The 13,819-nt window shown below is 46.0% G+C and overlaps 1 protein-coding gene across 1 annotated transcript in view; it reads left to right on the plus strand.

Moving 5' to 3' along the window:
- LOC112238049 (potassium voltage-gated channel subfamily H member 8) overlaps nucleotides 1-13,819 on the plus strand; it is a 60,680-nt gene that overhangs the window by 11,094 nt on the left and 35,767 nt on the right. The window contains exons 3-6 of the mRNA XM_042318934.1: nucleotides 4,334-4,473; nucleotides 5,393-5,648; nucleotides 6,862-7,019; nucleotides 7,435-7,639. Coding sequence (XP_042174868.1) covers nucleotides 4,334-4,473; nucleotides 5,393-5,648; nucleotides 6,862-7,019; nucleotides 7,435-7,639 — 759 coding nt within the window. The remainder of the gene's footprint in view (nucleotides 1-4,333; nucleotides 4,474-5,392; nucleotides 5,649-6,861; nucleotides 7,020-7,434; nucleotides 7,640-13,819) is intronic.

The following is a 13,819-nucleotide window of genomic DNA, read 5'->3' on the forward strand; positions in this document are numbered from 1 at the left end:
GGATAGAGAGAGAGGATGGAGGGGTAGAGAGATAGGATGGAGCGAGTGGTAGAGAGAGGGATGGAGGGAGGGATAGAGAGATAGGATGGAGGGAGGGGTAGAGAGATAGGATGGAGGGAGGGGTAGAGAGATAGGATGGAGGAGGGGTAGAGAGAGGATGGAGGGAGGGCTGGAGAGATAGGATGGAGGGAGGGGGTAGAGATAGGATGGAGGGAGGGGTAGAGAGATAGGATGGAGGGAGGGATTGAGGGAGGGATAGGAGGATGGAGGAAGGGATAGAGAGATAGGAGGATGGAGGGGTAGAGAGATAGGATGGAGGGAGGGGTAGAGAGATAGGATGGAGGGAGGGGTAGAGAGATAGGATTGAGGAGGGATAGAGAGATGGAGGAAGGGATAGGAGGGATGGAGGGGGTAGAGAGATAGGATGGAGGGAGGGGTAGAGAGATAGGATGGAGGGAGGGGTAGAGAGATAGGATGGAGGGAGGGGTAGAGAGATAGGATTGAGGGAGGGATAGAGAGAGGGATGGAGGAAGGGATAGAGAGAGAGAGGATGGAGGGGTAGAGAGATAGGATGGAGGGAGGGGTAGAGAGATAGGATGGAGGGAGGGGTAGAGAGATAGGATGGAGGGAGGGGTAGAGAGATAGGATGGAGGGAGGGGTAGAGAGATAGGATGGAGGGAGGGGTAGAGAGATGGAGGAAGGGATGGAGGGATGGAGGGGTAGAGAGATAGGATGGAGGGAGGGGTAGAGAGATAGGATGGAGGGAGGGGTAGAGAGATAGGATGGAGGGAGGGGTAGAGAGATAGGATGGAGGGAGGGGTAGAGAGATAGGATGGAGGGAGGGGTAGAGAGATAGGATGGAGGGAGGGGTAGAGAGATAGGATGGAGGGAGGGGTAGAGAGATAGGATGGAGGGAGGGATAGAGATAGGATGGAGGGAGGGATAGAGAGATAGGATGGAGGGAGGGATAGAGAGATAGGATGGAGGGAGGGGTAGAGAGATAGGATGGAGGGAGGGGTAGAGAGATAGGATGGAGGGAGGGATAGAGAGAGGATGGAGGGAGGGGTGGAGGGATGGAGGGAGGGATAGAGAGATAGGATGGAGGGAGGGGTAGAGAGATAGGATGGAGGGAGGGGTAGAGAGAGGGATGGAGAAGAGAGAGAGGTGGTCATGTTTTTGTTCTGTGATTTTTCACGAAGATGTAATGACTGTAACCTTTAAAGAGCATACAAGTGTTACACTGTTATAAGAATGAGTGTGTAAGACTGGAGGGAGGGAGGGAGGGAGGGAGGGAGGGAGGGAGGGAGGGAGGGAGGGAGGGAGGGAGGGAGGGAGGGAGGGAGGGAGGGAGGGAGGGAGGGAGGGAGAGACTTGGTTATTCTGTCTGGTTGGTTAAACTCTGAAATTAGTTTTGACATTTCCATACCTTCCCTATCTACAACTCTAGGGAATGAGAACATTACATTTAGTGTGGACCCTCGTGGCCAGACAGGTGTCCTCAGGGCCGGCTGCAGGCATAAGTGGCATAAGCGGTCGCTTTCAGCTTGGAACTCAGTTGGGGTCTCAATTTACTGTTGAGAATTAGAATAGTAGAATACAAAAGGTGCAAGTTTGAAATTTGATTGTGCCTCAGCGGTTTTTCTCTTGTCATGTCAGTCACTGACAGTCACTCAATGGTCAGTTAGTCTGGCCAGCTGTCTAAACTTGTAGTAATCATGGCCGAATACCAAATGGGCACGCAGAGTACCTGCCCAGGGGCCCTGACCTCCAGGGAGCCCCCATTGATTTTGTAGATCACTCTCACTCACATATCATTAACGTGGTATAAGTCTCGGCAACATTTTTAGAATTGCAGGAAATTAGCTATTAAACTGCAAAAATGTCTCTACACCCCATGGTAAAATGTGTAGATTAACCGGAAATGAGCTTTAAAATTGCAAAAATGTCTCTACACCCCATGGTAAAATGTGTAGAATTGCAGGATATTAACTTTAAATTAAATCTTACTCTCCGCCGTCAACAAGGGGGCTACTAAAATGTTTTGCCCGTGAGGTGGTTGGGGGCCCAAAACCAAATCTCGCTTAGGGCCCCCAAAGGTCCTGGCAGTGTTTTCACACCTACACACTCTATTGTTGTCTGCTCTATAATAAATCAGACAGAAGTGTAAAAGAAAAACACTCTCTGTCCCCCATCCCCCCACTCTCTGCCCCCCATCCCCCCTCTCTCTGTCCCCCATCCCCCCACTCTCTGTCCCCCATCCCCCCCACTCTCTGTCCCCCATCCCCCCCCCCACTCTCTGTCCCCCATCCCCCCCTCTGTCCCCCATCTCTGTCCCCCATCCCCCCCACCCCCCCACTCTCTGTCCCCCATCCCCCCCACTCTCTGTCCCCCATCCCCCCCATCCCCCACTCTCTGTCCCCCATCCCCCCCTCTCTGTCCCCTGTCCCCCATCCCCCCCCACTCTCTGTCCCCCATCCCCCCCATCCCCCCCACTCTCTGTCCCCCCACCCCCATCCCCCACTCTCTGTCCCCCATCCCCCCCACTCTCTGTCCCCCATCCCCCTGTCCCCCATCCCCCCACTCTCTGTCCCCCATCCCCCATCCCCCCCCACTCTCTGTCCCCCATCCCCCCCACTCTCTGTCCCCCATCCCCCCCCACTCTCTGTCCCCCATCCCCCCCCACTCTCCCCCCCCCCCCCCCCCCCCATCCCCCCCCACTCTCTGTCCCCCATCCCCCCCCACTCTCTGTCCCCCATCCCCCCCCATCCCCCCCCCACTCTCTGTCCCCCATCCCCCCCACTCCCTGTCCCCCACCCCCACTCTCTGTCCCCCATCCCCCCACTCTCTGTCCCCCCATCCCCCCATCCCCCCCCACCCCCACTCTCTGTCCCCCATCCCCCCACTCTCTGTCCCCCATCCCCCCCCACTCTGTCCCCCATCCCCCCCCACTCTCTGTCCCCATCCCCCCCACTCTCTGTCCCCCATCCCCCCCCCCACTCTCTGTCCCCCATCCCCCCACTCTCTGTCCCCCCCCCATCCCCCCCCCCCACTCTCTGTCCCCCCCCCCCACTCTCTGTCCCCCATCCCCCCCACTCTCTGTCCCCCATCCCCCCCACTCTCTGTCCCCCCCACTCTCCCCCCCCCACTCTCTGTCATCTTTACTGATGAGTCATTCAGTTACATCCTTGTAGACTCACCTCTGGCCCTATACACTGTAATGGTGTCTCATTAAAAGTGGTGCCAAGATACACCTGACTCCAGGAAGTGGGGATAGAAACACTTTCCTTTCCTACATTTGGATTTCAGAATGTGTCTGTTGTTGTGCTCACATGGCTGAGGCAACTTTTTATGTACCTTAATGTTCAACTCTGACCACCTTTGGTGGCATTTTCGAAACGACACATAAAATAAACACATTTTGGTTTCAAAACTATAAATCCTACCCACGCATGCTTACTATTCAGAAAGTTAAGTACTGTGGGATTCGGATAAAGATATCAGAAACAATGTGACTACTACAGAGCCTGAGATACAGCAAAAAATACTGAAATGTACAGGTTTTTATTTAGAATTGTTTGAGGGTTAGGGGACCCCAGTTGTCCACATGTTGGAAAATTTGAGATTTGAAAGGTTTGAGATAAAATATGTCACCATTTACAGTTCCAACAGGAATAAAATTGAAAAAAATATAGAATAATAATAATTGTCAAATCTTTTACCTACAGTAATAGTGTCGCTCTAAACATGCACAAATTCCCATTGGAACACAGCCATTTTAAAAGTGCAGAGCTTGTGCAATGTGCCATACCTTCACCTCTCATTTTACAGGAATGATATGAGGAGAAAGCTGAAGTCTCTACCTATCCATTGATGTAAATATATCCTCTGTCTGATTCCCAGTTCACCTACTAGATAGCAGTAGGAGATCACATGACATCTCTTGGCCTCTTGAAACCAGTTGCACCTGGTTTGGGTAGTGAGACACTGTGCCAAAATGACTGAATGGATCTATCATCTTAAAATGAACTTACCAATCAGGGCTTTCAAGTCACGGAGTTTGTTTTTTGGAAATAACACAGACAGGTGAATAAACTTCAAACTTCTTATGTTTCCAGCAGTAAGATTTGAGTACGATTTCCAAAAAGGCCTGTAGCTTTCAAATTATATATCATTTTCTATTTATGATTAATTGTATTTTTGGGGGGTACACCCCAAAGGGCCCAAAACAACCGCTCAGCGTTTAAGCAGTTAAATGTGTCAAATAAAATATAGATGTCTACAAAATAATTCATTAAATGATTAATGAATTCCACAACCTTCTCTCTGTCCCCAGATGAGGAAACGGGTCTGGAAGTGCACAAGGTCACCCGTCCCCCAGGCTTCAACACCAACCGCAGACGCAGCCGGGCAGTGCTCTACCACCTGTCTGGACACCTGCAGAAACAGGACAAGAGCAAGATCAAACTCAACAATGTGAGTTGCTCTGTGTCACACACACTCTTGCACACACACATACACACACACACACATACAGATATAGGATAGTCATTTGAGCCAGTTTGCTACAGCAGGAAAATAATCATGCAGCAACAGGAAATGTGAATCATTATGTGGATTATAATTGATGAAAACAATGTAGGGGTTGATACATACTTGCAAATCAAGTCTTACATTTTCAAGTGGAAATGACAAACTTTAGAAGCCTTTTTAAGCCAAGAATATACTACAAGTATGCATTTTCTGCTGTCCAGGAAAATTCTCATCAACAAAAGAGTGATCAAATTAAGATCCTACATCTGTACACGTACACACCTTGCCTCGACAGCTAAGTGTCCAAACACATCTCAAGGAGTGCTACAATGACATTGAGTAAGCTTGCTTTGAGGACAATCCTGAACAACCCGTAGATGTCGAATAGATTAACCTTGTAGCTCCAGACCAAGCCCATCCAACCCACAGTGTAAAGTGTCTTCAGTCCAAACCCAGGGTCAAATTCACAGGATTTACAATGATAGTCATGTTGCTGAGTTTTCATTCCAGGATTAAACTGAGTTTTCTGAAATACACCAATAAATAAGGTTTACTGAAGGGTACAGATGGGAGGAAGGTTGACTGAGCAGGTTCTGACTGACTGAGCTGTGCACGTTCTCCTCGACTTTGGTGAAAATAGCCTTGCATTCGTATTTCTGTTCATTTAGACATGCAGTCGTTTTCAAAAGAGAGAACTCCTCCTTTTTATTCTATTGCCTATAACTATAACTGACCAGAACCTAGAGTTTTTCCTGCTTAGGTCATGTTCTCATGAAAAACTTCCTGAAGTAGTATGTTGTGTTACTAGTACCGTATGTAAGTCCAGTTCTTGACGTGCCTATCTTCCTCCTCACCCCTCCAGAACATGTTTGGGGACAAGCCACCCATCCCAGAGTACAAGGTGGCAGCCATTCAGAAGTCCCGATTCATCTTGCTCCACTACGGGACCTTCAAGGCAGGCTGGGATTGGCTAATCCTGCTGGCTACCTTCTATGTGGCAGTCACGGTGCCCTATAATGTGTGTTTCACTGTGGTGGGGGGGCGGGACGAAGGGAGCTCTGCCCCCCGCAGCCCCCCCAGTGTGAGTGACATCCTAGTGGAGATCCTCTTCATGCTAGGTGAGGAGACAAGGAATAGAACTTCAAGTTATTCTCACATTACGGTTAAAAGAATCGCACATTATTTGGATGTTTTAATAATATTTAACATGTTCAACTGCATCTATAAGTATTGCATTATAACATTATTCCAACACTATTTGAAATCAAATAAAAATCTAAACAACGTTTATTTGTGGTTATACACAGATTAGCAGATGTTAATTAAGGCAGGTGCAGCGGCTGCTCATCCCTATTTAAAGACTTTATGATTATGACATTCTATGTCTCTCAGTCGACTGCATTTACCTATGGCTGGGTACCTTCCTCTACACAAATACATTAACACACTGTGTGTACTCAAGCCTCCACAGACTCCCCTTGACATTCATTGAGTTGACGTTTGCATTAATTTCATCCAACACTAATTCTATTGCCTACAGGTACTTAGTACATTCATTGTGGGAGAATACATCCAGTCATCTTATTAAATTAAAGTTAATGGTAATTAACACTTATTTGTTAAGCATTTTATTAGCAGCCCATGTGGAAAACTCTGTTCATCCTTCCTCTCTCTCTCTCTCTCTCTCTCTCTCTCTCTCTCTCTCTCTCTCTCTCTCTCTCTCTCTCTCTCTCTCTCTCTCTCTCTCTCTCTCTCTCTCTCTCTCTCTCTCTCTCTCTCTCTCTCTCTCTCTCTCTCTCTCTCTCTCTCTCTCTCTCTCTCTCTCTCTCTCTCTCTCTCTCTCTCTCTCTCTCTCTCTCTCTCTCTCTCTCTCTCTCTCTCTCTCTCTCTCTCTCTCTCTCTCTCTCTCTCTCTCTCTCTCTCTCTCTCTCTCTCTCTCTCTCTCTCTCTCTCTCAGCTGGGCATCATAAAAGTTCACTAACTGCAGTGTTAACGATACATCTCTAGTAAAATTATTTATGAACCACATGCAATACACAATTTCTCTCAATTGTTTTTAACAAATAAAAAGCCTAACTGAATACATTCTGTCCATCTGCAGCCATTCAATTTTACAAACCACTTATGGACCATTTCCCTCAATTGTTAATTTACCCTTTTAATATAAAAGCCACGCGAGTCAATAAAGCCATGATATCTATAGCAGGGAACTTATACAGTATCAACCATCAAAAATGTGCTATTTGTCTGAGCTATTCATGAATTCATGAATTCATTTGTTAATAAGAAATGAATTGTAAATAAATCCTATGTATTCTTGTCATTGTGCAGATATTGCATTGAACTTTCGGACAACCTTTGTGAGCACGTCGGGCCAGGTGGTGTATGATGCCCGTTCCATATGTGTGCACTACGTCACCACCTGGCTGTTTGTTGACCTCATCGCTGCCTTGCCCTTTGACCTGCTCTATGCCTTTAACGTCAGCGTGGTGAGTGGGTGTCAGGGTGTGTGTGGGACTGTGGATATTGAAAAGTAATAGATTTGGTTGGTCTAGTGCTTGTATGGGGATGTATGGCCAGTCGGTTCCGTAGAGAACTAGAACCAAGTAGCTCTGTGGAATGCAGCTGCAGGAGAACTGACACCTATGATGTCACTTTTCATCAAACAATCTTTTCCACAGAGATCCAACAGTACTTTGCCTTCAGAACCGAGATATGTGTGCCTGTATCTGTGTGTTTCTACAGTACTTTACCTTCAGAACCGAGATATGTGTGCCTGTATCTGTGTGCTTCTACAGTACTTTGCCTTCAGAACCGAGATATGTGTGCCTGTATCTATTTGTTTCTACAGTACTTTACCTTCAGAACCGAGATATGTGTGCCTGTATCTATGTGTTTCTACAGTACTTTGGGGTCCACCTGCTGAAGACAGTGCGGTTGCTGCGCCTGCTGAGGCTGCTACAGAAGCTGGAGCGTTACTCCCAGTACAGTGCTGTAGTCCTCACCCTGCTCATGTCCATGTTCGCCCTGCTGGCCCACTGGATGGCCTGCGTCTGGTACTTCATCGGACGCAGAGAGATCGAAAACAGCCCCAACTCCTGGGACATCGGTCAGTACACCGGGATGTCTGCATTGCACATTGAGATTGTCATCTGTTTTGTCAAGGGAGCATTAGCCAAGATGCAGCATCAGAGGCATCCAGTTGTATAATATAGCGAATAATATAATATTAATGAATAAAATAACATACAGTGCCTTGCGAAAGTATTCGCCCTTGAACTTTGCGACCTTTGGCCACATTTCAGGCTTCAAACATAAAGATATAAAACTGTATTTTTTTGTGAAGAATCAACAACAAGTGGGACACAATCATGAAGTGGAACGACATTTATTGGATATTTCAAACTTTTTTAACAAATCAAAAACTGAAAAATTGGGCTGCAAAATTATTCGGCCCCCTTAAGTTAATACTTTGTAGCGCCACCTTTTGCTTCGATTACAGCTGTAAATCGCTTGGGGTATGTCTCTATCAGTTTTGCACATCGAGAGACTGAAATTTTTTCCCATTCCTCCTTGCAAAACAGCTCGAGCTCAGTGAGGTTGGATGGAGAGCATTTGTGATCAGCAGTTTTCAGTTCTTTCCACAGATTCTCGATTGGATTCAGGTCTGGACTTTGACTTGGCCATTCTAACACCTGGATATGTTTATTTTTGAACCATTCCATTGTAGATTTTTCTTTATGTTTTGGATCATTGTCTTGTTGGAAGACAAATCTCCGTCCCAGTCTCAGGTCTTTTGCAGACTCCATCAGGTTTTCTTCCAGAATGGTCCTGTATTTGGCTCCATCCATCTTCCCATCAATTTTAACCATCTTCCCTGTCCCTGCTGAAGAAAAGCAGGCCCAAACCATGATGCTGCCACCACCATGTTTGACAGTGGGGATGGTGTGTTCAGGATGATGAGCTGTGTTGCTTTTACGCCAAACATAACGTTTTGCATTGTTGCCAAAAAGTTCAATTTTGGTTTCATCTGACCAGTGCACCTTCTTCCACATGTTTGGTGTGTCTCCCAGGTGGCTTGTGGCAAACTTTAAATGACACTTTTTATGGATATCTTTAAGAAATGGCTTTCTTCTTGCCACTCTTCCATAAAGGCCAGATTTGTGCAATATACGACTGATTGTTTTCCTATGGACAGAGTCTCCCACCTCAGCTGTAGATCTCTGCAGTTCATCCAGAGTGATCATGGGCCTCTTGGCTGCATCTCTGATCAGTCTTCTCCTTGTATGAGCTGAAAGTTTAGAGGGACAGCCAGGTCTTGGTAGATTTGCAGTGGTCTGATACTCCTTCCATTTCAATATTATCGCTTGCACAGTGCTCCTTGGGATGTTTAAAGCTTGGGAAATCTTTTTGTATCCAAATCTGGCTTTAAACTTCTTCACAACAGTATCTCGGACCTGCCTGGTGTGTTCCTTGTTCTTCATGATGCTCTCTGCGCTTTTAACGGACCTCTGAGACTATCACAGTGAAGGTGCATTTATACGGAGACTTGATTACACACAGGTGGATTGTATTTATCATCATTAGTCATTTAGGTCAACATTGGATCATTCACAGATCCTCACTGAACTTCTGGAGAGAGTTTGCTGCACTGAAAGTAAAGGGGCTGAATAATTTTGCACGCCCAATTTTTCAGTTTTTGATTTGTTAAAAAAGTTTGAAATATCCAATAAATGTCGTTCCACTTCATGATTGTGTCCCACTTGTTGTTGATTCTTCACAAAAAAATACAGTTTTATATCTTTATGTTTGAACCCTGAAATGTGGCAAAAGGTCGCAAAGTTCAAGGGGGCCGAATACTTTCGCAAGGCACTGTACATGGGTCTTACTAGACCTTCTGTACAATGACTATTCATGATGTAATTCAATTCAGGACTTCTAACGTGTCTGGCTGTTGCAAAAGGATTTGTCTAATCATTTTAGCCTAAGATTTGATCAGGAAACAGCAGTTATGCTGTTATGGAGGATGAGTCTCCCTCATAGTATTCATGATAAATACAATAGATGATTTTAATAACGCGAAACCTCCTTGATATTCTACATGCATCACTAAATAGAAAACTGCATCTTAAAATCCTCTGGGTAGGTAGAAAAAGACACACACAAACACACACCCACACGCACACACACACACACACACACACACACACACTCACAAATACAAACACACTCTGTCTTAGTCAGAGAGTGAACTGTAATCTGTTTTGACTTTCTGAACTGTAGCAGATATGGCAGTGGGCGACTGGCCAGGTCTAGACCATGTCCTCTCTGCCAGCTCTACTGCCTTAGGGGCCCCAGGAAAATGATTTTGTTTCCAACCCCTGCCTGAGACACAGTAACTGACTGATCAATACACCTTAGTGGTCAGTCACTTTATGGAGCCGCCCCTGGAATCAAGAGCATCATTAACATTAGTCATTGTGGACCTGTCCATAGTCTGACCCACAGCCTAATATTAAATGGCTCAGAAGTCGATATTTATAGTGTCTCAGAGTAGGAGTGCTGACCTAGGTTCAGTTTTTCATTTTAGATCATGATGAATAAGATGGGGGATCTGATCCTAGAGCAGCACCCTTACTCTGAGACACTGATCCCCAGAAAGGATACTGACAGTATCTTTATGTCCTGGACCAGTACCAAAGCACCAATATAAAGTGCATTCGGAAAGTATTCAGACCCCTTGACTTTTTCCACATTTTGTTACGTTACAGCCTTATTCTAAAATGTATTACATTGTTTTTTCCCCTCATCAATCTACACACAATACCCCATAATGGCAAAGCAAAAACAGGATTAGACATTTTTTTACATTTTTTTGATTGTATTTTTTTTTATATCACATTTACATAAGTATTCAGACCCTTTACTCAGTACTTTGTATCTTTGGCAGCCATTACAGCCTTGAGTCTTCTTGGGTATGATGTTACAAGCTTAGCACATCTGTATTTGAGGTGTTTCTCCCATTCTTCTCTGCGGATCCTCTCAAGCTCTGTCAGGTTGGATGGGGAGCGTTGCTGCACAGCTATTTTCAGGTCTCTCCAGAGATGTTAGATGAGGTTCAAGTCCGGGCTCTGGCTGGGCCACTCAAGGACATTCAGGGACTTGTCCTGAAGCCACTCCTGCGTTGTCTTGGCTGTGTGCTTAGGGTCGTTGTCCTGTTGGAAGGTGAACCTTTGCCCCAGTCTGAGGTCCTTAGCACTCTGGAGCAGGTTTTCATCAAGGATCTCTCTGTACTTTGCTTCGTTCATCTTTGCCTCGATCCTGACTCCCTGCCAATGAAAACATCCCCACAGCATGATGCTGCCACCACCATGCATCACTGTAGGGATGGTGCCAGGTTTCCTCCAGACGTGACGCTTGGCATTCAACAAATCTTGGTTTCATCAGACCAGAGAATCTCATTGTCTGAGAGTCTTTAGGTGCCGTTGGGAAAACTCCAAGTGGGCTGTCATGTGCCTTTTACTGAGGAGTTGCTTCCGTCTGGCCAGTCTATCATAAAAGCCTGATTGGTGGAGTGCTGCAGAGATGGTTGTCCTTCTGGAAGGTTCTCCCATGTCCAGAGAGGAACTCTAGAGCTCTGTCCGAGTGACCATTGGGTTCTTGGTCACCTCCCTCACGTCCTTCTCCCCCGATTGCTCAGTTTGGCCAGGTAGCCAGCTCTAGGAAGAGTCTTGGTGGTTTCAAACTTCTTCCATTTGATGGAGGCCACTGTGTTCTTGGGGACCTTCAATGCTGCAGAAATGTTTTGGTACCCTTCCCCAGATCTGTGTCTCAACTTATCCTGTCTCGGAGCTCTACGGACAATTCCTTCAACCTCATGGCTTGGTTTTTGCTCTGACATGCACTGTCAACTGTGGGACATTTATGTAGACAGGTGGATCCCATTCGAAATCATGTCCAATCAATTGCATTTACCACAGGTGGATTCCAATCAAGTTGTAGAAACATGTCAAGGATGATCAATGGAAACAGGATGCACCTGAGCTCAATTTTGAGTCTCATAGCAAAGGGTCAATACGCATATACTGTAAATAAGGTATTTCTGTTTTTATTTTTAATACATTTGCAAACATTTCTAGAAACCTGTTTTCGCTTTGTCATTATGCTTTAATGTGTGTAGAATGCAGATATTTTTTTTCTTCATTTAATCCATTTTAGAGTAAGGCTGTAACGTAACATAATGTGGAAAAAGTCAATGGGTCTGAATACTTTACAAAGGCACTGTACCCCAGGGTGTTCCAGCCAGGCCTGCTGCATATCTTTAGCCCAGCCCCAGGACTCAAGCGCCATGAACCCAACTTTTTCAGAGACTGTCATTGGTTTCACAGGCATTTCCTGGTTGCTCATGCTTATTCAAGGCTTTAATGGTGGTCAGTTTGTATTCAGAAGTTTAGGGTTTGATTTTAATGGTACCCACAGCCATTCCTGACCGGTTGCAATTTTCTGTAAGTTGATTGAGCCTGTACTATTCAAAGCTTGATTGGTGGGAAAGTTGGTACGTTGTGGGAGGTGATTTTGGTGGTAGCCATAGCCATTCTTGAGCTGTTAGATTTAGTTGGTTTAGAAAAGCGGAGTGCCCTTCAAATGCTAAAGCAAGGTCATACTGATCTTTAATTCATTAGGATGATTACAGTTGATTGGGTAGTATAAAAGCGAGTTGGACCAGTTTCATATTATACTGTAGTGATATGAGATTGATACATTTATTTGAGACAAAAATATTTCTTTAGGTGGGAGATTGTCAAACATGAATTGTCTTTCGAGCCTTACATAGCCATCAGCATTGCCAAACCATTCCATGAAAGCACCAAATGTAATAGCATATTTTCAATTTCCTATACAAACACACAGAAACCCTCTCATCTTATAAGCCTGTTTTCTTTCATCTGTTATTATTATAGATCAGCAGTATTTATAGACCGGCTCTAGTAACATGACAAACACATCAACAGCAGCAGCAGCTCACAACAACAACAGCAACAACAATAACAGCAACAAAGACATATCAACAGATAGACCACAGGCGTACATTTGTGTTTGTGTGTTTGTGTGTGTCTGCAGGTACTGTAGGGTTGTACTGTGAACGGCTGCAGAACCTTTTGTCTGCATACATATCAATAATTCAAGTCCATGGGAGCAGCTCTTAGTCAGGGCTGATGCTCAGTTCTCTGCTCCCTGCGTACACCCTTCTCCTCGATGCAACCACAGCCACGATGCACAATACTGTCTAATACTAAGTTCCCTACTCCCTGCGTACACCCTTCTCCTCGATGCAACCACAGCCACGATGCACAATACTGTCTAATACTAAGTTCCCTACTCCCTGCGTACACCCTTCTCCTCGATGCAACCACAGCCACGATGCACAATACTGTCTAATACTCAGTTCCCTGCTCCTTGCTGCTGCCTCCATCCCTCCTTACCGTACCCTTCTCCATACAGGCACAGGCACCCTGCTCCTCCATGATAGCATAGCCACAATATATCTCTCTGCACCCTGCTCCTCCATGCTAGCATAGCCACAATATATCTCTCTGCACCCTGCTCCTCCATGATAGCATAGCCACAATATATCTCTCTGCACCCTGCTCCTCCATGATAGCATAGCCACAATATATCTCTCTGCACCCTGCTCCTCCATGCTAGCATAGCCACAATATATCTCTCTGCACCCTGCTCCTCCATGCTAGCATAGCCACAATATATCTCTCTGCACCCTGCTCCTCCATGCTAGCATAGCCACAATATATCTCTCTGCACCCTGCTCCTCCATGCTAGCATAGCCACAATATATCTCTCTGCACCCTGCTCCTCCATGCTAGCATAGCCACAATATATCTCTCTGCACCCTGCTCCTCCATGCTAGCATAGCCACAATATATCTCTCTGCACCCTGCTCCTCCATGTTAGCATAGCCACAATATATCTCTCTGCACCCTGCTCCTCCATGCTAGCATAGCCACAATATATCTCTCTGCACCCTTCTCCTCCATGCTAGCATAGCCACAATATATCTCTCTGCACCCTGCTCCTCCATGCTAGCATAGCCACAATATATCTCTCTGCACCCTGCTCCTCCATGCTAGCATAGCCACAATATATCTCTCTGCACCCTGCTCCTCCATGCTAGCATAGCCACAATATATCTCTCTGCACCCTTCTCCTCCATGCTAGCATAGCCACAATATATCTCTCTGCACCCTGCTCCTCCATGCTAGCATAGCCACAA

The sequence above is a fragment of the Oncorhynchus tshawytscha genome, linkage group LG03 (assembly GCF_018296145.1).
Source record: "Oncorhynchus tshawytscha isolate Ot180627B linkage group LG03, Otsh_v2.0, whole genome shotgun sequence".
Lineage (NCBI taxonomy): Eukaryota > Metazoa > Chordata > Actinopteri > Salmoniformes > Salmonidae > Oncorhynchus > Oncorhynchus tshawytscha.